The sequence below is a fragment of the Struthio camelus genome, chromosome 23 (assembly GCF_040807025.1).
Source record: "Struthio camelus isolate bStrCam1 chromosome 23, bStrCam1.hap1, whole genome shotgun sequence".
NCBI classification, from domain to species: domain Eukaryota; kingdom Metazoa; phylum Chordata; class Aves; order Struthioniformes; family Struthionidae; genus Struthio; species Struthio camelus.
In genome coordinates, this window is record NC_090964.1 from 8,402,658 (window position 1) to 8,424,275 (window position 21,618).

The 21,618-nt window shown below is 48.9% G+C and overlaps 2 protein-coding genes across 9 annotated transcripts in view; one reads left to right on the forward strand and one right to left on the reverse strand.

Moving 5' to 3' along the window:
- The window catches only part of HPCA (hippocalcin), a 46,757-nt gene extending 31,866 nt beyond the window's left edge, over positions 1 to 14,891 (reverse strand). Inside the window, exons 1-5 of one of the 5 annotated variants that reach the window (XM_068917093.1) lie at positions 14,853 to 14,891; positions 13,412 to 13,548; positions 10,471 to 11,790; positions 10,138 to 10,232; positions 9,274 to 9,378 (exon numbers count right to left, since the gene is read on the reverse strand). In XM_068917093.1, the coding sequence (XP_068773194.1) occupies positions 9,274 to 9,378; positions 10,138 to 10,232; positions 10,471 to 11,649 (1,379 nt within the window). In that variant the 5' untranslated portion in view covers positions 11,650 to 11,790; positions 13,412 to 13,548; positions 14,853 to 14,891. Of the gene's footprint in view, positions 1 to 9,273; positions 9,379 to 10,137; positions 10,233 to 10,470; positions 11,791 to 13,411; positions 13,549 to 14,137; positions 14,730 to 14,837 lie in introns of those variants that run through there. The other 4 variants (XM_068917092.1, XM_068917094.1, XM_068917090.1 and 1 more) reach the window with 4 other exon arrangements.
- A 43-nt stretch (positions 14,892 to 14,934) lies between these two features.
- YARS1 (tyrosyl-tRNA synthetase 1) lies at positions 14,935 to 21,394 on the forward strand. Of its 4 annotated transcripts, none has more exons than XM_068917098.1 (14): positions 14,935 to 15,060; positions 15,231 to 15,295; positions 15,627 to 15,773; positions 15,908 to 16,083; positions 16,361 to 16,490; positions 16,829 to 16,909; positions 17,228 to 17,320; positions 17,618 to 17,753; positions 18,022 to 18,107; positions 18,910 to 19,045; positions 19,496 to 19,590; positions 19,738 to 19,931; positions 20,092 to 20,233; positions 20,546 to 21,394. In XM_068917098.1, exons 1-14 carry the CDS (start codon positions 15,045 to 15,047, stop codon positions 20,654 to 20,656), a joined length of 1,608 nt encoding a protein of 535 aa, XP_068773199.1. In that variant the 5' UTR covers positions 14,935 to 15,044; the 3' UTR covers positions 20,657 to 21,394. The 4 variants fall into 4 exon arrangements, with proteins under 4 accessions (XP_068773199.1, XP_068773202.1, XP_068773200.1 ...); XM_068917101.1 differs by having other exon boundaries at positions 14,977 to 15,020; positions 15,166 to 15,295; XM_068917099.1 differs by having other exon boundaries at positions 15,004 to 15,064.
- The last annotated feature ends 224 nt before the right edge of the window (positions 21,395 to 21,618 follow it).

The following is a 21,618-nucleotide window of genomic DNA, read 5'->3' on the forward strand; positions in this document are numbered from 1 at the left end:
GCGCTGCATATATTGGTAAAGCACCACTTGCCTTCATCCTTTCAAGCACAGTAATCTTATGCCTACACGCACAATTTAGCCAATATATTCCTCCTCCACGAGTTTAGGAAAATCGAACCACAGGAGGCGGTGTAGAGCAAACAATCCTGCACAGCACGTCCTTCCAATTCACAACACAGTGCCATACATTTCCCATCACCTCCCTCTGTACAATAAGAAACAGCACAAACTCTGTTCTCTGTCTCCTCTGAGGAAAATGAGAACATTAGGCATTTTATCCACTGACAGTTCAATAGCATCAGAGGAAGAAACACCTACACAACAGAAAGTGTTAGTATAATCTCAGCTGGTAATGACTTTCTAGAGGAGATGTAAATGGAGAGGAACAGCCTGCTAATGCCAGTATTTGCCAAAGACATTAAAGGTTACATCATTCAAAAGTGTATATCACAGCTGCATACCCATTTCACTGATAAAAAATATGGCAATTCATTGACTGAGTAGTCAGACTTCACTTCCCAACAAGGAGAGAGTTGAAGATTACACCATATGTTACACCAAATGCAACATCCCCAGATTTGCAAAAAGCTTCCTAATTACATTTAATGAGCTATTATTGCCTAGTCTGGAAGGAGAACCCTAACAAGCAGGCAAACTGACCAGATCTAATCTGTTTTCTAGCATTTGTTAAAAAGCGTTATGATCAACATGCTTGTTATGGTACAATGTCCTCTGTTTTCTCCACAAATCTGGTGTCTATTAAATAACTTGATGATCCTATAGATTAAAATGATTATGTTCCTACTTGTTGGTGCTCTTAGCCCACACGTCTCAGGGAGAGTGAGCTAGGTTCTATTTCGGCTCATCTATCAGCATCAATTTTGTTTAACTAAGTTCCAAATGAAGAACCTTTATTATTAGTGACAGAGCCAGGAAAGACGCAGCTTGAATTTTAGATCCCAGATGGAGTCAGCAAAGTTGGCAGCCAGAAAAGCCATCTTTTTGCTTGTGATCTGAACACGCTGGATGAGGAATCATTGAGTGGCAATAATGACATAGCTCCATGATGCCATTTGACACTTTCCAACACATCACTGTCCTTTTTAACTGACAAGAAAAACCTTACTTAGTGCCACCAACTGCTAAACATAACCTATTTATATCATCCAGACCTGTTTTTCAGAGGACACAGCCAGCATAGTTCTGAACATACTCTCAAACCAGGGCAAATTCTTCTAACTTCAGTGATGACTTACTGCAACCACAGATTAAGGGTGCTTTGTTTTTTTTTTTTAATATTAGTTCCCCACTATTGTTTCAGGATATAATTTCTTCCTATCCATTTGAAATTACCTTACAGCACAAAAGTAAGGAAGAGATAACTTTTAGGAGGACAGTAGAAAAAGCTATATGTACTAGCTGAACTTTGGTCCGACTGGTTTCTAGCTGCTGTTATTAGAGTGCAATACATCACCGAATGTCATTAGATTTTGACTTGTAAGACGTTTCATCATAGAGCTCACGCAGCTTTTATGCACTAGTGCCTTGCACAAAACAATCTCCTCCAGTTTTGTCTGATGTTGCTGGATTCTACTACAGCAAAAATCGTAAACAGAGTCCTTGGCTATATTCTAGCAGCAAACATGCAGTATGTCCTTCCACGAACATTGAATGCACCACCTCTCTCTCTCCCCTTGCAGTATCTCCACAGTTCAGCATCCATGAATCACAGCCACAACGTCAAAGAATGAAATCTTCAGCAACAAGGCTGCCCAAAAGCCTCAAGCCTTTACAAAGTGCAGAGTTGCTCCATGGCAGTGTTAATTCATGAGAGAGACAGACAGACAGACTCATATTCACAAAGACCACAAAACACACATTCAAGAGGTACCACTTCTGCCTGCAGTCCTCCAGCACAGGGAAGCTGGTCTCAGACCCAGCACACCTACAAACATCATCATCTCACATCATCATCCTGACAAGGTGCTGCCTGTTCAGAATAATTTCATTTTCTGTTGCCAGTTCAGCCATGCTGAGAACACTTGCTTTAAGAAAAGGCCAACATAAACAACATCCTGACTGCCACACATCATTTAATACTAACCTCATCAACAGACATATAAAAAAAAATCAAGACAGCTAGCACAGAAACCTTTGAACGCATAAAAGCCAACACCTAAGCATACACAGCAAAGGGGGCAGATTGCCTGTGCTCTTCCTACCCCTCTGTCCCTGCTCCATTACAGTACTGCTGATCACCAGCAACCACCGATCACTGGTTGAGGCACAGCAGCATCCGACTGTAGCAACAGCTACCACCAGGCCTGCATTACCTCTTGGCATTTGGAAAGGGCCAGCATGTTACTAGTTTAACATCAGATAAACCCTCCAAGCAGGCAAGCTTCAGTCTGTTCTTACAAGGGGGGAGTCAGGAACAGGCTATGCAGTCAGTTCTGCTATCTCATTTTCCTTTCCAAAACGCCTAGAACAATGTGATTGGAAGCAAACTTCTTCCTGTCTTTATCATATATATCTGTAAACTCTACCTGCTTCTGATATAACAACAACCTGGATAACGTGAATCTGCCTTCATGACCTCATGTAAATTATTCTTTTCTCAAAGATGCCTCAAGTTAATATGTATTTTTAGCCTGCAAATCCTACAACAATCACCATGTGCTAATAACCCCTACACTAGCCAGCCAGTAGCTGCCAAAAGTTATTACCTTATTTTTCTATGCAAGGTTCTCTGTCAGTAAAATTTACAGTGGTAAGAGTCAGATACATTGGTGTTAAGAACTTTTTTTTTTTAAATAACTGGAGAAGATCAGCTGTCAACATAAAGCCCTAGCCCTGGTCATGCCCCACCTATGCCTGTGCAACCCATCAGAAGAGAGGCACACACACTTGCCCTATATGGATCCTTTCATTAATGGATGTAGAGCTATCTAGTATTTGCAGCCAGACAATTCCAAGTTCTATTCCAAGCTTCACTGCGTATCCTTTGGACATATTACTTACATTCTCTGTGCCTCAACCACAGAACATCTAGGACAATGACAAACCTTGCCCACTTTTTAAAGTCCCCCTTTCAGGAACACTGCCTAGTGCTTTGTTATGTTCTTTGGAAAGGCCTCTTTCTCCCTGACCCAACCACAGAAGGCTGAAGACTCCAATACACAGTAGTTTAAACAAAAGGCAAACTTCCCTCAAAGTGCTGTATGCACATAAGCACACCCATTTTCTACATCTAAGCACATTCTCAAATAAGACAGAATTCTGCAAACTTCAAACAGTCTTATAGGAGCAACGTTAATGAATGAATTACATTTTACTGAACTTGGTTATCTCCAGGCCTCAGAGAGTTACAAAGCTTTTCCACATCATTAGATGTTGCTTTGCCTCTTGTGTGTTTTTTAAAAAAAAAAAAGCCAACTCCACTATCTTTTTTCTCCTCATTTGTGCAGGGACATCATAACTAAGGAAATAGCATTTATAAACCGCAGACCCATCTGAGGGAGCATGAACAACCACAGGGGTCACTCCTACAAAAATACTGTCAAAACAGCTGATCTGGCAAAGGAGCATCTGGGCTGACACAGAGAAGTCACATCCACAACACAGAACGTTTCTACAGCAGTGGCTCAGCAAGAGTAGCCAGCGACCAAATAGGTCTGTTAAACCAGGAAAGCAACCTGGTCATGCCAACAGCTGGGGAAAATATCTGTATTACAGTCAACATAACATACTAGTTTATTGTAAAGCTCAGAAAAGCTAAGTCCTGACTAGATCATACAGACTAGGAGACGAGGTCTGCTCCCTAGAGGGCCTTCCAAGTCAGGGTTACATGGATCACAGAGCACCGAACTTTTACTAGTTACTGGGACCATTGATTCTCTAGCTTAAATCACTTCCAGTAACACTGGGTACTTCTGATGACTCCTGAATCTCCCCCCCCTCCCCCCCACTCCCTGGCAGATATTTAGAATTTAAAATTATTTAAAGTGAACTGTGTGGGGGAACAACAGACTAATAGATAAAAAGAGCTACTAGATAATATTTGTGAGGAAGTGAAGGGTATTTTCCTAGAGGCATTGGTATCATACCTCTTGGTGAGGTGTGATGGGTGCTGCTACTTTTGGTCAAGGGCCTGGTACTCCAAGCTGACAACCTTATTCATCAAAGCATACAACTCATTTAGAACAACTGCAGTTCAGTAAAGCAAGGCATTAATGGGAGATCAAACATATTACAAGAGACTGGATATAGCAGCTTGATTCTTAATGCTGTGCATGGTCTTCAAGGCTGATCTTGCACCATACAACTGGCAGACCAAGTCTGAAGACTTAAAGGAGGAGGCCTCATACTGACTCCTTGGCAAGAGATGGTTCAGTAAAAAGCAAGAATCCTTCTATTCATGTCACAAACTATGAAAGGACCAGTAGCAGCAACCTTGCCTGAAGTGTTTGTCCTCCCCCCCACCACTCAAATCAGATACTACAGGCTAAGTGAAAGTTAATTCTACTGGAATACTGCCATTGTTCAAGTCCTTTGTCTACAGGTGCTCTCAGCACAGAGCGGTGGGTGCCCTTGTCCAGTAGAAATGCAAAGGTTCTTCCATCCTGCCACTGCAGTCACGTGATTCATGTGAATCATGGTTCTGCGTAACACTTCTTCCTTTCAAGGGAACACAATGTCTCTTGAGCGAATCCACGTCTCCTTCATAAACTGCAGTATCAGCTTTTATTCGCCCAAAGGAATAACTTCTTGTCAAAAAGACACTTCTAGAAAGGATTTCTGAAATGTTCTTGAAATTCCACTTATCAGGCCGTGCTCCTGAGGAAGAAGGCAGGCACTCCAAGACAGCTTACATAAGGCAAACTGTCACATTATACAACAGTTAATGTTAGCAGCAGTAAGCTGATGCAAGATGTGTGCATGACTAGAAGAAATCACAACTTTTAACAACTCTTAGCCTTCCTATACAGAAGTCCACCTTCCTTCCCGTTCTAAGCCACAGTCAAGATGGGTCCCAGAAACAGGGGGATGCTACTTCTGGGGCTCATATGTTACGACCGGGGCTCCACCCTCAACCCCTGTACCTGAGAGAAGACAAGAAGTTGTCAGAACTACTAGCATTTAGGTCAGCATTGGAGAACAGCGGGGAGAAGCACAAATTGGACTGCTTTACTACTGCCAGAGTTTACTGACAGTAAAAGATGGATGTAAAATTGTCATCTCCATTTCTATGCCACCCATGAACTCCCAGGAGCAGAGAAATCCTGGAATAGCCTATTAATCATACTTCCCTTTTTCTGACCTTACCCTCGGTTTTAACTTTACCCAAAAAGAATCAAGGTCAGAACCTGGCCAACAGCTTCATTCCTAAAAAAAAAAAAAAAAAAAAAAGATACTAGGGGCAGACTTTTCTGCAAGTTCTTTGGCTACCTCCTCACTCCCACCTCAGAGTTGGTCAGAATTTTCTTTTACAGCACATTGCCACAGAAGTAAAATTTCACCCCAAATGAAAATTAAGAGAGAATTTGGTTAGGGGACATACCTCCAAGGTATTGATTATTAAAAAATAAACCACCACCAAACAAGTCTGATGTTCCCATCTACTAAACGTTTCCTGTGGTCCTTTCCTAAAGTCGAAAGCAAATATTTAAAGTCTGCAAATGAATTCAGCAATGGAAAGAGAGACTAAACACTGGCTGACTCACTAGCACTTCACACTACTAAGAGGTTTCAGCTCTTCTACAAGAGGCAGAGAGTCCCAGGAGCAGAGTGTAACCCCAACAAATATTTGGAGTGTGCTATTATCACAGTGCCTTATTTAACTTTCTAATACAAGCGTCTGAGAGTAAGAATCCTTCTGGCCTTTACACATAAGGAAAGGGAACAATGAGACCATGGATAAAGCAAATTGCCATGGAACAGAATTTAACACATCAGTTTGTTTCCTTTTCACCTCAGGCATAGTCCATCCTCCATCCTTCCAGAACTGTTAAGATCAAACTACAGATTTAGGATGAGATTTCCAGACAAGTTCCACTCTGATTTAGATGTCAGATGTCTCAAAAGTGTCTGCATAGTCAAGCCATGTGGTTTCCTGCAGAAGCCCCTGGACCACACTGGTGTAGACCAGGGAGCAGCACACTGCTAAGAGCAGCTAACTCCTCCTACCAGTTGCCAAAACACAGCCCACTCCTCACTGTGAGCCTCTTTCTAACCTGCTTTATCAATGCCTGCCCTCTCCCTCACTCCAAAGCCCATCTCACATCCTTCTTGAAACTTGTGGTTGGTAGGTGGATTTCATTTGCTTTGAAGAGTTAGTTCAAACCTCCTTTCTAGGCTCAGCCATAACTGTAATTTCTCCTTCATGACAGCTCAGCCCAAGTGCTGTACCTTCCCTGTATGCTTTCTATTCGAGGAAAGTGAGTCTTAGCAGGTAAGAAGAACTGTTCCAAGACTAAGGTTTCTTTCCCTCAGCAAGCTCAGTACCAGTCAACAGACCAGCCTGTTTCAAGGCAGAGGCTGCTGGCACAATGCTCACTTGTATTTCATAGGTTTGTTTCTTCATAGATCCCCTTATTCTAGTCTACCTTTCCATCTTCTTAAACCTGGGATGTCTGTTTACTAAAGGTATTGATCTTCATTATTACAAGACCAGATCATCAGACATCTATGGCTCTTTATAAGGTATTTCCTCCTCCTCTCCCTTTGACTCAAAAGGGACACAAGAAAATAATCTATCAGGTCCCTCCCAGGCTCTGAGAAGCCTGATAAAATTGGGGCCACCATTATAAAGACTTCTCCTCTGAAATAACAATAATTAAACCTCTGTCAAGCAAACCAGCCCTCAGAGAGAACTCCTGGTGGAGTCCTGCTAACAGAAGTTCTCTGAGGAAAGCAGCGGCTGGAGGTCAGATGGGAGCTAGCACAGCTTTCCAGCTACCAGGTGGTGCATGACTGAGAGCAATCCTCCTCCAAATGACATGACAATAGTCATCTGAGCAGCAGGTGGTGCAAGCACTATCCCATACACACAATTGCAGCGCTAATGACCTGTGAAAGCAGAACTCCTGAAGTACAGATGTTTGGGTAGAAAACAAACAAAGGCTACATTTTGAAGAGGAAATACTTTTTCTGTTAAGTTCATCTTTTCCCCTGCCCTTTTAAAGAATAGGCCTACACAGCTATATATGTTGCTGAGGACAAGACTAAGCAGCAGTGTACTAACATCCAGTGCCAAGAGCCACAGCTATAGAAGTAAGGGCCTTGTTACTTTCATAGGCTGATACAGAACCAACCAGGATTGCTGAGGAGGATCTCATCAAGAACGATATGATTCTATTTACTGTTGAATAAAGGGCAATAATGAAATGTGAATACTAAACGGTCAGCTGGCAGAAATCTTTTGTGGTCAATTATCAGTTTCAGTCACCCATTTCCAAGCAGATGTAAAAATGAGATGCAATTTGAACATCTGCTACAATGCAGCCTCAGCAGCATTTAGATGCCTATGGGAAGCTGCAAATAAACTTATCTATTCATACTGAATATCCTCTAGAAACTATAATTAGGGGAAGAACAACCAGAACCACAGGTTATTCTGTACTACCAATTCACTTAAGATGGCCAGATTTGAAAGGTGTACTCAGAAGACAAAAGCATTTCTTCCAAACAGTCTATGTTCAGGCTGCACAAGTGGTAGCCAGCGCAACTTCTAGCGCACAAACTCTCTGAAACGGATATGAGAAAGTTACATTTGTAGAGAATCTGCAAGTGCAAGATACCATGAAGACAAATGCAAAGACAAAACCCCTACGATAACCAGCCTGGAGAATCCAAGAAGCAGGAGACAGGACGCAAGGAAGTATAAACAGATTATGCAGAGGAGGGAATAACAAAGTCAAACACTATCACAACACAACTGCCAGGAGACTTGCAATGCAAGACAGATCTGAAGATTTATAGCAGCAATAGAATATAATTTCTGAGTCACCTGATCAGTTACCACTTCCCAAAGGGAATTCCCTGGCTGGTTCGGAAACCTGCTATTTTTCCTGTAGGGATCATTCTGCATTCTGTAGCTCCTAGGCAAGGGATACACAAGACTGCTGCAGGTGCAGCTGAACAAAAGAGGTACCATACAAGGTCAAATTCAGCCCACTGAGAAGGTTCTCCTGGGAACTGGGAAAATCCACTCTGTCTATCAGGCTAAATTCCAAGCCTACAGCTATTTGGAATAAGAGAGGCTTGCATCAACAAAAACACCCAATTGTGTGCATCATAGACAGTGCTCCTCCCCAGCAAAAAAGATCTCCATTTCACTCACTAGCCTTGTTCATTTGCAGCTCCTGCCTGATTTTCTATGACTCAGAACATACGTCTTGCATTTTTAATTTGAAAGGAAGAGAAAACAGGCCATTTTAGCTTTCCTTGCCTAGTCCCCCTCCACATTACTTATGCTGTATTCATATACTGGAAAGCAGCCCTGTGGCTATGCAGCTGTTTGTGCTGCCCAGATAAGCGCAGGCTCCATGCGATGAGCCGCACAACTGTCAGTTTCTTATAACTCTCAAGAAATGAGAATTACTGCACCCATGAACAGTCAGAATAACCACAGTGGGAGGCCATCTCTGGAAGGTACCAGAATGCTTTCTGCCCTTCAGTTCTACCAATCAATCCTTTAGATACTGCTCTTTAGTTAACATCCATAGCTGCTCTTTACACAGACACTTTCTTTTAAATCTTCATTGGCGAAAGCTCTGGGATGACACAGTTGAGGGGGGCACGGTAAAGAAGGTATCGATAGCACATCCAAAGCTCAGCATTTAAGCTAAAGATTCCCTCAGTCCGGGTTCACAGCTATGGACTGACAAAAACAAGTTTAGTCCCAACACAGCTACAAGCCAGAGCTCAACTCTGCTCCTCCCAGGTAACAACAGCCCCATTTTGATAATATCCCTGTATTTATCACAGCACACACACCCCCCGCCCCCCCCAAAACATCCCTCCCTGTATTATGTTTCCTAGCTGTTACAACCTATGAAGCTCATCTGAACCAGTCCTGGAAGAAGACTGGTTGCTGTATGGGAACTCTATGCATGGTACTCCCAGTGTGTGCAGCAAGCATTTTTTATTTCCTTCTGAAAAGCAAGGGCGTTCAGAATGCAAGTTAAGTAAGCCCAGCCTCCCCATAGGACATACCCTCCGCTCCGCCCTCCCCACCAGTATAGCCTTATCCCTATCTCATCTATGGGTTACCTGGTGTAGGATCTACAGATTTCTTCACACGGGCACGCACACACTGGATACAAGTGTTTCTTTTGCTCAAGCTCCGCTTCTGAAAAGCCTGCCCCTTGTTTTAGTCTTTAAAATAAAGGACACAGTGTTAATTTTTTGGAAATACCTGTCAAATTAGGTTGCAGAAGAGGGACAAGGTGTCCTACAGAACTAGTACCAATGGGAACTTCCTCATAGCACTATTCTTCTGGACTTTGCAACTATAAAAACAGAAGTATTTATTCAAATAGAGCTGCAAGATAATATATTGAGAGCAAAGGAAGACAGAAGATGTCAGCCAAGGGAACCAGCAAGTCACTGTCTTGATTAACAGGCCAGAAACCTGCAGTAAGCTCTCAAGAGTAACAGATTTTTCATGTTACTCAAGGCCACACTGGGAATGACGATGCACAGAACATCAAAATGCATCAGGTATGCAGTGGCCACAGGGAAGAAAAACTGAATTTACAACTCCAGGCACAGCAGTGCAGGAGAGCAAAAAGCAGTCTTCACTCTGCAGCAGCTGCACTGCTGCTGCCATCTGCCGGCAACCACACTGAAAGGGAGATCCGCAACCAAGCCAGGCCAACAACAGCATCCCCATCTCTGCCCTGCAGACCCGTGCCCAGGACTGTCTCAGCAAACTTCTTCCTCATTTGGACCAGCCCTATATTCTCCTCACCCTGTGGTATCTCGCAAGGCAAAATATTAAATACTTGCCCTTCTGTTTCAGGGCACCTTAACAAAAGGAAGAGAAATACAGCAGCACACAAGCAACTACACTGCTTTGGGGAACTGCTGGGTCATTTTTCAGAATGCAAAGGCATTCAGAGGGTAAGACAATACCTTTCCTCCACCTGTGGCACAGGAGTAACTTTGCCTAGCTTCTTCCCACCTGTTGTGTCTTTCTGCCCGATCTGGCCTATGGCTGTAGCACTTAACTAGAAAGATAAGGAAAAAGAGGGTTAACACCTAATAAAAGCACATTCTATGCAAGTCTTGCTTATACACTTATATTAAAAAAAAAAATCACACTTTCTCCTGCTTTAAAAGCCCTCACTTATTGTGTAAAAGCACACACTTGTGTGCATACAGACACTACTACCAAGCCCTCAAACACAAACCACAAGTACTAGAATTAAAAATGTTTTAGTTAGAAGAATTAAGATTTGTGTTTACTTTAATGCTGTCTGATGGCTGTTCAGCTTCTGAAGATTCCTGCCTCCCATCATCCTTTGAGGGGTCAAATTTCCCTGAAAAACTGCTGTTTGTTGCTTTGGAAAGATCTTGGTGTTGGGACCCAGGAGATGGCTGGAGATACATCAGCAGCACAGGTGCTGAACTCTCATCAGCTTTACTGGGGTCACAGGCAAGGTCAGAAGAGGGCACGGAAGTTTCTGCAGGACCACCATGTAAGTTAGTCATATCTCTGCTTGTAAATGGAGTTTTTCCCATGTGATCCACTCCCAGGCTATGCTGCCCTTTAGACATCAACCATTCTAAAGATTCTCCAAGAATCAAGTTATTAGCATTAATTTTATCATATTCTAGGCAATCACTTATCATTGCTTGTGAAGTTTCTCTTTTGGTTTCCTCCAAACGACTGTCCTCCGGAGGCTGATCTACATAGTCAGCATCAATTGGGCTAAGATTTAGAAGCTCCTGAATATCAAGGTCAAACAACATGCCAGTTACTTGAGCTGACCGCAGATCGTTCACATTTGAATTAGCCATCTCAACTGAAGAACACACCCTAGACAGAGGTATGTTTGGTTTCTCTGTGATCTTGGATGCTACCTTTACATCTTCACTGATGACTGATGCCCCAGTGCAGCTGCTGCTCACGTCCTTTTCACTCTCTCCATTTACATTTTGGCTCACAGTGCTTTTTCTAGTTGTATACTGCTCGGATCCCAAGCAATCATCTGCCAAGATTTCCTGGATCTCTTCCTCAGTGTAATTGAAAGGAGAATTCCCTTGTTCACTGCCTGACAGTTCCAACAAGGAGTCGTCTGGCTCACTATCATCAAAACATCTGGCTGTATCTAGAGAAATGGCTACATCATTGTACTTTGACTCAGAAGAACTGGCAACAAGCTCATCATGGCCAGTATCGTCCAGAAAATGAGAGGATCCTTGAAAGCAGGCAGAATCTGGGGAACAGAGCAGCAGCTTCTCTGATGGACATGGAATGCTACAATGATGACTCACTGCACAAGCTTTCTTAGCTGCCTGCAGGACCTGAGCCTCCCCACGAGGATCTAAAGGCCTTTTGGCCCTGGGAACTGTATTATTAACAGTAGGTTTAAATTCATGAAAGTGACAAAGCCCAAAGGCATGAGGGGAATGGTCATCCATGTTGCTGTTGGTCCCTGTGTTTAAGTGACCCCTGTGCCTTCTGCTTGCAGCTCCAGAAGCAGCTTCTGAAGCTCAGCTGATCTTGGTGCCACTTTGACCAGCCCTTTCAGAAAGGAAATCAGCAACAGAGTCCGCTTCAACCTGCCAGCAAAAGACAACATCTTAAATCAAGAATTCTGCTGTTTTCTGAAGCGGCAGTAACATAACTGGGAAAAGTAGACAAGCCACTCTCTTGGCTAGACAAGATAAAGGCTGTATTCTCCTTGGATGCGGAATACCCAACGTTCCTCTGGACTGAGGCACCTTAGCATTACTGACACCAGTTACTCCAGAAATTAATGGATTCTGTAGTCTACAGACATAATTAGACGTTTGCTTGCAAAACAGCTATAGCTACCTAAGTTCAAACTTCAGCTAACAAAGAGTACAACCAGAGTCACCATTCATCATCCACCACGGTTTCACAAGTAAATATTTGACAAAATATAAACACTCATTTTAATATCACCACTGTTCACTTAAATAAAGTCTTTCTCACACAAAAAGAAGGAAGAGCCAAAAAAATACTTATCTGTTTACTAAGTGCTCCAACATTAAAACTATCCAGTCTCCATCACTTCTACTCTTAATTGTTTTAGCTCTTAACAATATATAACAATAACTAGTCCCTCATTCCATGAGTTTTCTCATACATGAGGTTGTTCAGCAGGCTTTATCAAGCAGGATTAATACAAGCACCCATCACCAACACAACCTGTACCATCTCCTCTGAAGCTGCCATATATCAATCACTGTTAACATCTGAAACCAGTATTCACTAATTACACTCTTTACCACCTGACATTTAAAGTAACAGAGCACACTTTAGGTATTAAGTAAAGCCTCACAAACCCTCCTTTTGTCCCAACCCCCCACCTTCCATCTTTCAAAGAAACTAAACAAAAAGTCTTTTTCTGGTTAGGAAAAACTGAGCAAAGGAAAACTAACTCTGCCAAGGAGCTAAAAGGACATTCAGTAGCATATTACAGTCATAAAAACACTCATACAAAATGCATATTATAAGGAAAGGGCAAAAAGATAAAGACCTTCCTGTAAATTTAAATAGTTTAAAAATATCCACAAACAAAACCTGTTTTTATCTCAAAGATTCACACCAGCATGAATCTTTTGACTTGCAAGTCCTGCGTTTGACTCTGAACCAGCAGGAGAATCTGGAATCAGGACTTCCTTCTCTGACCAACCGATTTAGAGGAATATCTTTAGTCTTTCCGTTGGTTCGACTACTTTCTGCTCTCAAAAAGGAAATTTACCCACTCTAGAAATGAAAATCAGGCAGCTCTGCTACTTTCTTCTATCATTCTGTCCGAATAATGAAAACCAGCTTCAGAATGATGTTCTACCCATAAAGGAGGAAGAAAATACCTCAGGAATCAGCTACATATATACAGAAACCTACACAAGAACATACAAAGTCATGAATACGCCTCACTAGTTATGACTTGCCTGGAGTTCTGCAAATTAGCTACAGGTGCTCAGGCGCTTCAAAGAGAAGCGAAAGGCAAATAAAAATAAATTAAACAGTGATTTGGTCTTAGAGCGTACAGCAGTCTGATATTCTATTTTAGTTCCTAACAAAGACTTGACACAGAATCAAAGCTTTAAGCATTTTTGCTGGAAGTGTCTTAGTGCATTCAGAGCTGTTCACCTGCTCAATTACAGACATAGAAATGGTTTCTTTACTAGCATGACCTTCCCAACTCACCTTACTAACGGTGAACTATGCTGGGTCTGTACTGTCTTACATCAACTGACTCTGGAGACAGAACTTAGGTAACAATGTGCCTGGTGATGCGCGAGCCCAGACAGAATCCCCTGCCACTTCCCATAGCAGTGTTGATTCTGTAAAGGCCAAATAAGAGTTTCATAAGTCAAGACAGACAGGACTAAGTATAAAGCAGAAGAAAACGTGTTGAATTCAGGGGCTCTTTAAGGATTTACATTAGAGTAATGCTTCACAACAGTTCAAATGACTCATAAAGCGATCTAAGACAAGGCTGCCTGCCCCCACCCTCTCATCCCCTCCCCTGCTCCAGCACAGGCACTTGTACGGCCAGAGCACGTCTGAGCCAGCTCACCCCAGCTGCAAAGTACCAGCGCTGCAGCCACAAACAGGACGAGGCCTGGGCCATTCCCCTACGGGGAGCACAGGGTAGGCTCACAGCAGCCACAACACAAGCAGCATCTGACCCGCACCCTTATGTGCGCACACTGCTGGGACTACCTTCTATTTGAGAAAGGTTTCAAGATACTTTCCCCCCCCCCCAATCTTAGGAGAGTTACACAAGTCATATGGGGGATTCTAGTACAGCTTCATTAATTGTGGCCAGTGTTTACTGAGATCCAACAACAAAGCTGGAGGTGTAGTTCTGCCAAGTGGCACGCATTGGCACTCCAGTCTGTTTCACTCCCTGGCACGGAGCTCACGCACCCACAGCACTGCACCAGGGCACTGCTCTGCGACCTGTTCCTCAGCTACAGCCTGAAGGGGAACAAGGGGACCCTGCTAGAGAGCACAGGCACAAACCACAGGGGCAACAGCCTCCTCTACCCCGTGATCCCCATCATACAGGACGCCTTCTCTGGAAAAGCAAAGCCCTGAGATACAGAAACAGTGATCCCACCGCGCTACAGAGCGTAAAGGCAACAATCAGTGTTTCACCTTCAGCCTAACTCCTTCCCCCTGTCATCCTTCTGAGTCACTAGTTTTACTTGTGCTTCTTTACTGGCCTACCTCTACTTCAGTGACACCTTCTTCCCTTTTGGCTCCCCCCCCGCACGGGCCTGCTCCTGCTCCCTCAGCACCGCCGGCGGCCAGCACAGGCCCGAAGGCAGGCCCTGCACTGCCTACCCGCCGGGGGAACGGACCCGACCCCCACAGCGCAATAAAACAAAACAAAACAATTTAAAAACGGGGTTACGCCTCAGCCCGCCAAAACCCCCGCCTCAGGTCACCGGCGGCGCCGGTTCCTCTCAGGTCCCCACACGGCTCAGCCCCCCTCGGTGGGCGCTTCACGGCGGGGGGGGGGCGGCGCCCGGACCTCGCCCCAGAGCCGCCGCCCCCACGCCGGGGCTAGGCCGGGGCTGGGCCGGGCCGGGCCAGGGCTGCGCGGCGCCTCCGCGCCACTCACCCGCCGCCATCTTACCGGCGCGGGCGGCGGGGCGAGGCGCGAGCTCATTGGTGGACCTCGGCCCCGCCCCCAACGGCCGCGCCCGCGCGCCCCGCCCCGCCCCGGCCAGGCCGCGCTCCCCGCTCCCCATCCACCAGCTCGGCGCTCCGCTGCTCCCGCTGGCGGAAGTGACGCCCAGGACAGGTAGGCGAGCGCCGAGCGGAGCTGATGCAACCGGGAGACGGTCGGTAGGGGCCGGGGGGAGAGAGGGGGGAGAGAGGGCAAGGCGGAAGACCCGCCGGGAGGCCTCCGGGACGTCCGCGGTCACCGGGCTTCCCAACCCTGACAGGGCCGCAGGGGGCTCCCGAGGGGCCCGTGCCGGTTTCCCCGGTGACGGTGTCTCGTTGCCCGCAGCTGCCGCCATGGAGGCCGCGCCCGGCCCGCAGGAGAAGTATCACCTCATCACCCGCAACCTGCAGGTACGGCGGCGACGGGGGGCGACGGGGCCGGGGCAGGCCGGGCTGGGGCTCCGGGGCAGCCTCTGGGCCCTGCGAGGGGCCGGGGCCGGGCAGCCTGGCGGGGGAGGCCTGGGCCAGCCCCTGGGGCCTGCACGCTGGATCCTTTCCCCCCGCAGTCCCCCTCTCTGGGACCTAGGGACGAGCCCAGGGCACAGGCTGCGTTCAGGGTGAGCCTGAGCCCAGGCATGGCTTGTTACTCCTCTCTGTCCTCTCCTAACTGCCTCAGTGGCGTTTCCGGGGCAGCTCAGCCATGAGGGCGGCTGGGCTAAATGTGGATCTGGGCCCTTTGCAGGAGGTGCTGGGGGAGGATAAGCTCATGGCCATCCTGAAGGAGCGAGAGCTGAAGATCTACTGGGGGACAGCCACCACCGGCAAGCCGCATGTGGCCTACTTCGTGCCGATGTCCAAGATCGCAGACTTCCTGAAGGCAGGATGCGAGGTACGTGGGCTGAATGGGAGCCTGGATCCCGGGGACTTTGTCATCGTGCTGCCTGGGTGGAAACGAGCAATATTTCGGACCAGTATGGCTCCGAGTGTGACGTTCCAGCATCTCCCCGTCCCGTTCTATACTAGGTGACGATACTCTTCGCTGATCTCCATGCTTACTTAGACAACATGAAGGCCCCCTGGGAGCTGCTGGAGTTGCGTACCCGCTACTATGAGAACGTGATCAAAGCCATGCTGGAGAGCATTGGGGTGCCCCTGGAAAAGCTGAAGTTTGTCCGGGGCACTGACTACCAGCTCAGCAAGTGAGTCCCAGGCCACTTAGTCCTCTTGGGAAGGAAGAGCCTCGCATAGGGCTCTGGTGGGTCTAAGATTGCACCCCTGCTCCTGAGAGGAGCCAGCAGTGTGTCAGAAGTGTGATGTTTTGTTGTCTCACCACTTTGTCATTCAGGGAACCCAGTGAAGGTGTCTCCAGGTTTAGGCTACTCTTTGCACAGCCAGAACCACTTTTTGCATTAACCAGCTCTAAAAGATTTCCCGCTCCTTGGTGCTAGCAATGCTAATGCCTGTCCCTCCCCACAGGGAGTACACGCTGGACGTGTACCGCCTCTCGTCCGTGGTCACACAGCACGACGCGAAGAAGGCAGGAGCCGAGGTGGTGAAGCAGGTGGAGCACCCCTTGCTGAGTGGTTTGCTCTACCCAGGCCTGCAGGTGTGTAGCGAGGCAGGCTGGCAGAGCCCCTTCGCCTGGGAGGTGCTGGGTGAAGCAGGGATGTGTGAGGCTGAAAGCCTGTGCCAAGGTCATTATACTCCACCCCAATATTATGTTTGGCAGCAGCACAAAGCACGGCTTTAGCACACACCTGCTTTTACAGCAGCTCCTGCCAGTTGAAGCAGGCAGTCCAGGAGCGCCGGTCCTGCCCAGGGCAGGAGTGCCAGGCAGGGGCTGGCAGATCCTGCAGGACAGGCAGGCTCTCCAAAGGCTGAGCACAGCTGGAGCGCGGAGTCTTAGGGCCAGGCTCAAGACTGGCTCTGCATGTCTCTTCACAGGCCCTGGACGAGGAGTACCTCAAGGTCGACGCACAGTTTGGAGGAGTTGATCAGAGGAAGATTTTCACCTTTGCAGAGAAGGTCAGGAGTAAGGGATGTTTCTGAACCTGGCACAGGGCTTGAACGCTTGCTAATCCGTTGGGAGAAGCACATCCGTGGTTTCACTTAACACTTCGCAGCTCCTCCTGCTGCTCTCGGAGTCTGCAGGGCTCCGGTGCCTGTGAAAGCTGTTGTGCTGCTCCTGACTGTAGCTGTCAGGGCCTTGTGATCCCGTGGTAGCTTTATGGGTCCTGTTACCAAGCTCAGGGTTATCCGGAACCAGGAGCAAGCAGGGATTGAGAGTTAAAGCTGATTTTCAGAAGAAGATCCTCCATAACTTGCTTCCTTGTTTTTCCCCAGTACCTCCCTTCTCTGGGCTATGCCAAGCGCGTCCATTTGATGAACCCAATGGTCCCTGGTCTAACAGGCAGCAAAATGAGCTCATCGGAAGAGGTTGGTCCCTGACTGGTGGCTATGATCAGGGATCCTGCAAAGCGAGGGGTTTAGGGCTGGGAGAGAAGGTGCTTGTGCTGGGGTCTGAGAACTCCAGTATGGTTGCCTCTTTTGGGCAAGAGATTGGAACAAGGGCTGCAGTCCCCAGGAAACCTGGGAAGTAGCTCTGCTGTGGGGGGGGGGGGAGGAGCGGGGGAGTAAAAAAGAAAAAAAATCCTCATCTTCACATTGAGTGTTAAACTGGGTACTCTGAAGAGCTGCACGCACAGCTCAACTCCAGGGAATCCCTTCCTCCAGGAGTCAAAGATTGACCTTCTAGACCGCAAGGAGGATGTGAAGAAGAAGCTGAAGAAGGCTTTCTGCGAGCCAGGAAACGTGGAGAACAACGGTGTCCTCTCCTTCATCAAACATGTCCTCTTTCCTCTCAAGTCAGGTGAGGGGCTCCCCACACTTGGGCACTGCGGCTAGTCTTTCCTGAGGGTAAGAGGAGAGGAGGGGAGCGTGTGTTCCCCAGAGCAGGCTGCCCGCTGGGGGCCCCTTCCCCAGCCCACGCTGCAAGGCCTGGGCACAGGGCTCGGGACCCAGTGGCTTCCCAGTCCCTGCTGTGCTCCCCCTCAGCTCTTGGGCAAAGTGGGGTGGTTTATTTGGCTAGGTTCATCACCACTTGGCTTAATCTGAGCCTTAAAATCTCCATGTCACAGAGTTTGTGATTCTGCGAGAAGAAAAATGGGGAGGAAACAAAACCTACACTGCCTATGAGGCCCTGGAGAAGGACTTTGCTGAGCAGGTGAGTGCGGGGAGGGCCTGAATGCTCCGTCAGCTGCCATGGACATGGAAACTCTCCTGTCGTGGGTGTCTGTGAGGTTCCCCAGTGCTCTTGGGGAGGGCTCTGAGAGCAGTGGGAGATGGAAAACTGCATGGGAGAGAGACGAGGAGCAGAGTGTGGCCCAGCGGCTCTCAGGTGCCAGGCTGGTCTCAGCTGAGAGAGCCCAGAGCAGCCAGGCGGTGAGTGGATGGTGCAGGGCCGTGAGCTGTTCCCAGCGTGAGCAGAAGTATCCAGGAGAGGGCCCTTGTCCAAAGGGGAATCAGGCCAGGTGCTGGGGTTAATCTCCCAGCCCTGCCTGGTCTCCTGTTCCTACTCAGTTTCCAGGCGTTCGCTCTCCCCTCCTGGGAGATGGTGACCCTGGGCTGTGCTCATTGCAAGACTCTCAACCAGCCCCAAGTCAGCTGTGCCAGGTGTTTTCACAAGGGTTTGTCTCCTCTCCAGACAAAAGAGTCAGGCCTGCCCTTTGTAGCTGGCGCCCTTATCAAAGCTCCTAAGCTAATGTATCTCCTAACACCTTTGAGATGCCTGTATGTCTAACTGAGTCTAGGCACGGGAAACTTCATCTCGCTTCCAGGCGAGGTAGGATATCTTTCCAGAAGACGTGCTTTAATCTTGTTCTGGGAAGAATGCCAAGATCTGTGTCTGTTGGAGCCGAGACGAGAGATCACGGCACCTCTCTGGCCTTAGATCAGTGAATCACATTTTGCTTTTCCCCCTGCCCTGGAGGAAACCGTCCAGGAATCTGGCTTTTGTCACAATACAGGTCGTACATCCTGGAGACCTAAAGAACTCGGTGGAAGTGGCCCTGAACAAACTGCTTGACCCCATCAGAGAGAAATTCAACAACCCAGAGCTGAAGAAGCTAACCAATGCAGCATATCCTGACCCGTCCAAAGCCAGTAAGGAGGTGCTTGGGAGTTCAGGGAAATTGTGCCTTGGTCACACAGAGCTAGGCTGGGAGAAGATGCCTCCAGGGGCTGAGGTTAAAGAGAAATTCTGGAACTTGCATCTCCGGAGCAGCCCCAGAGAGTGTCTGGCATGGCTCTGTCTGCCTGTCCTTGGCTGGTGGCTGTCAGATTTGATTATGATTGAGCATTAGCAGGGGTGAGGATAGGCCAATGCAAGGGCTGCTTGCCTTCCCTGGAGAGGACAGATGCCAGCGTGCATCTCTGTTGCTGCCTGAGATGCCGGCAAAGTGGAGGAGGGACTGTCTGCTCTGTGTCACAGAGACAAGCCGAGAATTCAGCAGGGTCCAGATCCAGCATTTGGGGGTCCTTGTGGTCTCCCGGGGGCTTGGCTGGGGGCCGTGGTTTCTGCTGAGTGGCGCAACTGTTCCCTTTGCACTGCAGAGCCTGCAGAGAAGGGCACCAAGAACTCGGAGCCAGAAAACGTGGTCCCATCCCGGCTGGACATCCGTGTTGGCAAAGTGATCAGCGTGGAAAAGGTAGGGGCACGATGGGCAGTGAGAAGTAACCTTCCCACACGGTGGCGTAGGTACTTGGTGGATGCGTGGGGTTGCCCCCTTCCTCCCTGCTACCCCCAGTCCACTTCCCTGCTCACCTGCTGAGGGACCTTTGCTTCTGGTTGGCAGCACCCTGACGCCGACAGCCTGTACGTGGAGAAAATTGATGTGGGCGAGCCCGAGCCTCGCACCGTGGTCAGCGGCCTCGTGCAGTTTGTCCCCAAGGAGCAGCTGCAGGACAGGCTGGTGGTGCTGCTCTGCAACCTCAAGCCCCAGAAGATGAGGGGTGTGGAGTCGCAGGGCATGGTGCTGTGCGCTTCCAGGTGAGGGATGGGGCCAGGGCGCACTCCAGACCCCCAGCCCCAGATCCAGGAGGGTACAGGAGTACCCAGTGATCCCAGCCAAGTCCCCAGCTCTGGCTGTGCCAAGAGGTCGGTGGGTACTGCCTCGGGGTGACTCTGCTTCCTCCATTCCCCTCTACAGTGTGGGGGAGCCACGGCAGGTAGAGCCCCTGGACCCGCCGGCCGGGTGCCGCGCTGGGGAGCGCGTCTACGTGGAGGGCTACGAGGATGGGGAGCCTGATGACGAGCTCAAGCCAAAGAAGAAGGTCTTTGAGAAGCTGCAGGTGAGGGACTGCATGAGAGGCTGAGTCACGGCATGGAGCAGCAGGGGCTCTGGGAGTGGAGCAGGGCAGCAGTTGGGGCCAGGAAGGCCCTCGTGTGTCCCTAGCTCTGGGTGTCCCTAGTCTCACCACTCCCTGCTCAGGGCCGTGTTTGCCATCGTCAGTGTGGACTGCTGGCCCGGCCGGGCAGGGCCTCCCCTCCCGCTTGGGGAGGCCGAAGCTGGGGAGGAGATAATCCTCTCCAGCTCTGTGAGCCAAGGGAGGCGCGCTGCTTCCCCAGGTCTGACCCTCATCTACCTCCCCTCTGCTCCCCAGGCCGACTTCCACATCTCCCAGGACTGTGTTGCCCAGTGGAAGCAGAGGAACTTCCTGACCAAGCTGGGGAGCATCTCATGTAAAACCCTGAAGGGGGGGAGCATCAGCTAATAAGCATCAGAGCCACCGCTCATACCTCCTGCCTGGCTCCCTCTACCACTCCGGCCAGGCGCTCCTCCCTGGCCCGCTGCCATCTCTTCTCCCACAGCGTCCCGAGCAGGGGGCTCAGCCCGGAGGGACCCAGGGACTTGGGGACTGAATTTGCAGCCTCCCCACCCCTTGAAACAGCGTGAGGCCTCCTGGAGAGCTGTCTCCACCTTCCCCTCCACTCTGGGCCTGCTCTTGCCTGTGCCTTGGGCTGCTTCTGGGGACTCGTCGTGTCACCACGGCTAAGGGACCTGTGTAACGTGTGTGCCATGTCTGCAGGCTTCCCACCAGGGCCATAGGCTTGCTCTCAGTTGTGCCACAGACTGGAAGCCCTGGCTGCTGGTCCTGTGTCAGGGACAGCACGATCGGGTGATGCAACGAGGGTTAAAAGGGAAGGCTGCTTGCTCAAACCTGTGTTGCTGCTAACAGGGCTGGGGGCAGCTGCCTGGCAGCCAGGCAGGCCCCATCCCCTCTGTCCGAGCGCCACCTGCTCCACACTTGCCCTGCCTGGGGCTGGGGGCAAGGCCACTGCTCGTGCTGCTCTTCGGCCAGGAGCCCAGGCCCTGCCAGCAGGACTGTCCAGCACCTGTGGGAGGCTGTGGGGTGTTGGCTCTGCATGGCCACAGGGGGCACGAGCCCTAAACACTGACTCGGGAACCATCTGTCTGTCATAAACCCAAATAAAGCGTCGATCTGACTGCACCTCGCTGCACCCTTCTATCTGTGCTCTTTGCAGCCCTCTCTGTTCCTGCATTTTAGTGCTGCTGGGAAAAGCCAAACACCAAGTGGGAGCCCTCTGCCTGCCCTGTGCAGACAGCAGCGCTGGGCGCTGGCCTACTCAGGGCTGTGCCTGCCCCAGAGCAAGTGCTGCCGGGGACCGCACTGGCCTCGCTCTCTGACCTGCCCCAGCAGCAGCTGCCGCCGCT

Bases quoted from the DNA above. Each gene is read 5' to 3' on its own strand.
- YARS1 (XM_068917098.1), top strand. The intron at 16,910-17,227 runs GTCAGGAGTAAG...GTTTTTCCCCAG, and splicing joins TTTTCACCTTTGCAGAGAAG to TACCTCCCTTCTCTGGGCTA. The intron at 17,321-17,617 runs GTTGGTCCCTGA...CCCTTCCTCCAG, and splicing joins AAATGAGCTCATCGGAAGAG to GAGTCAAAGATTGACCTTCT.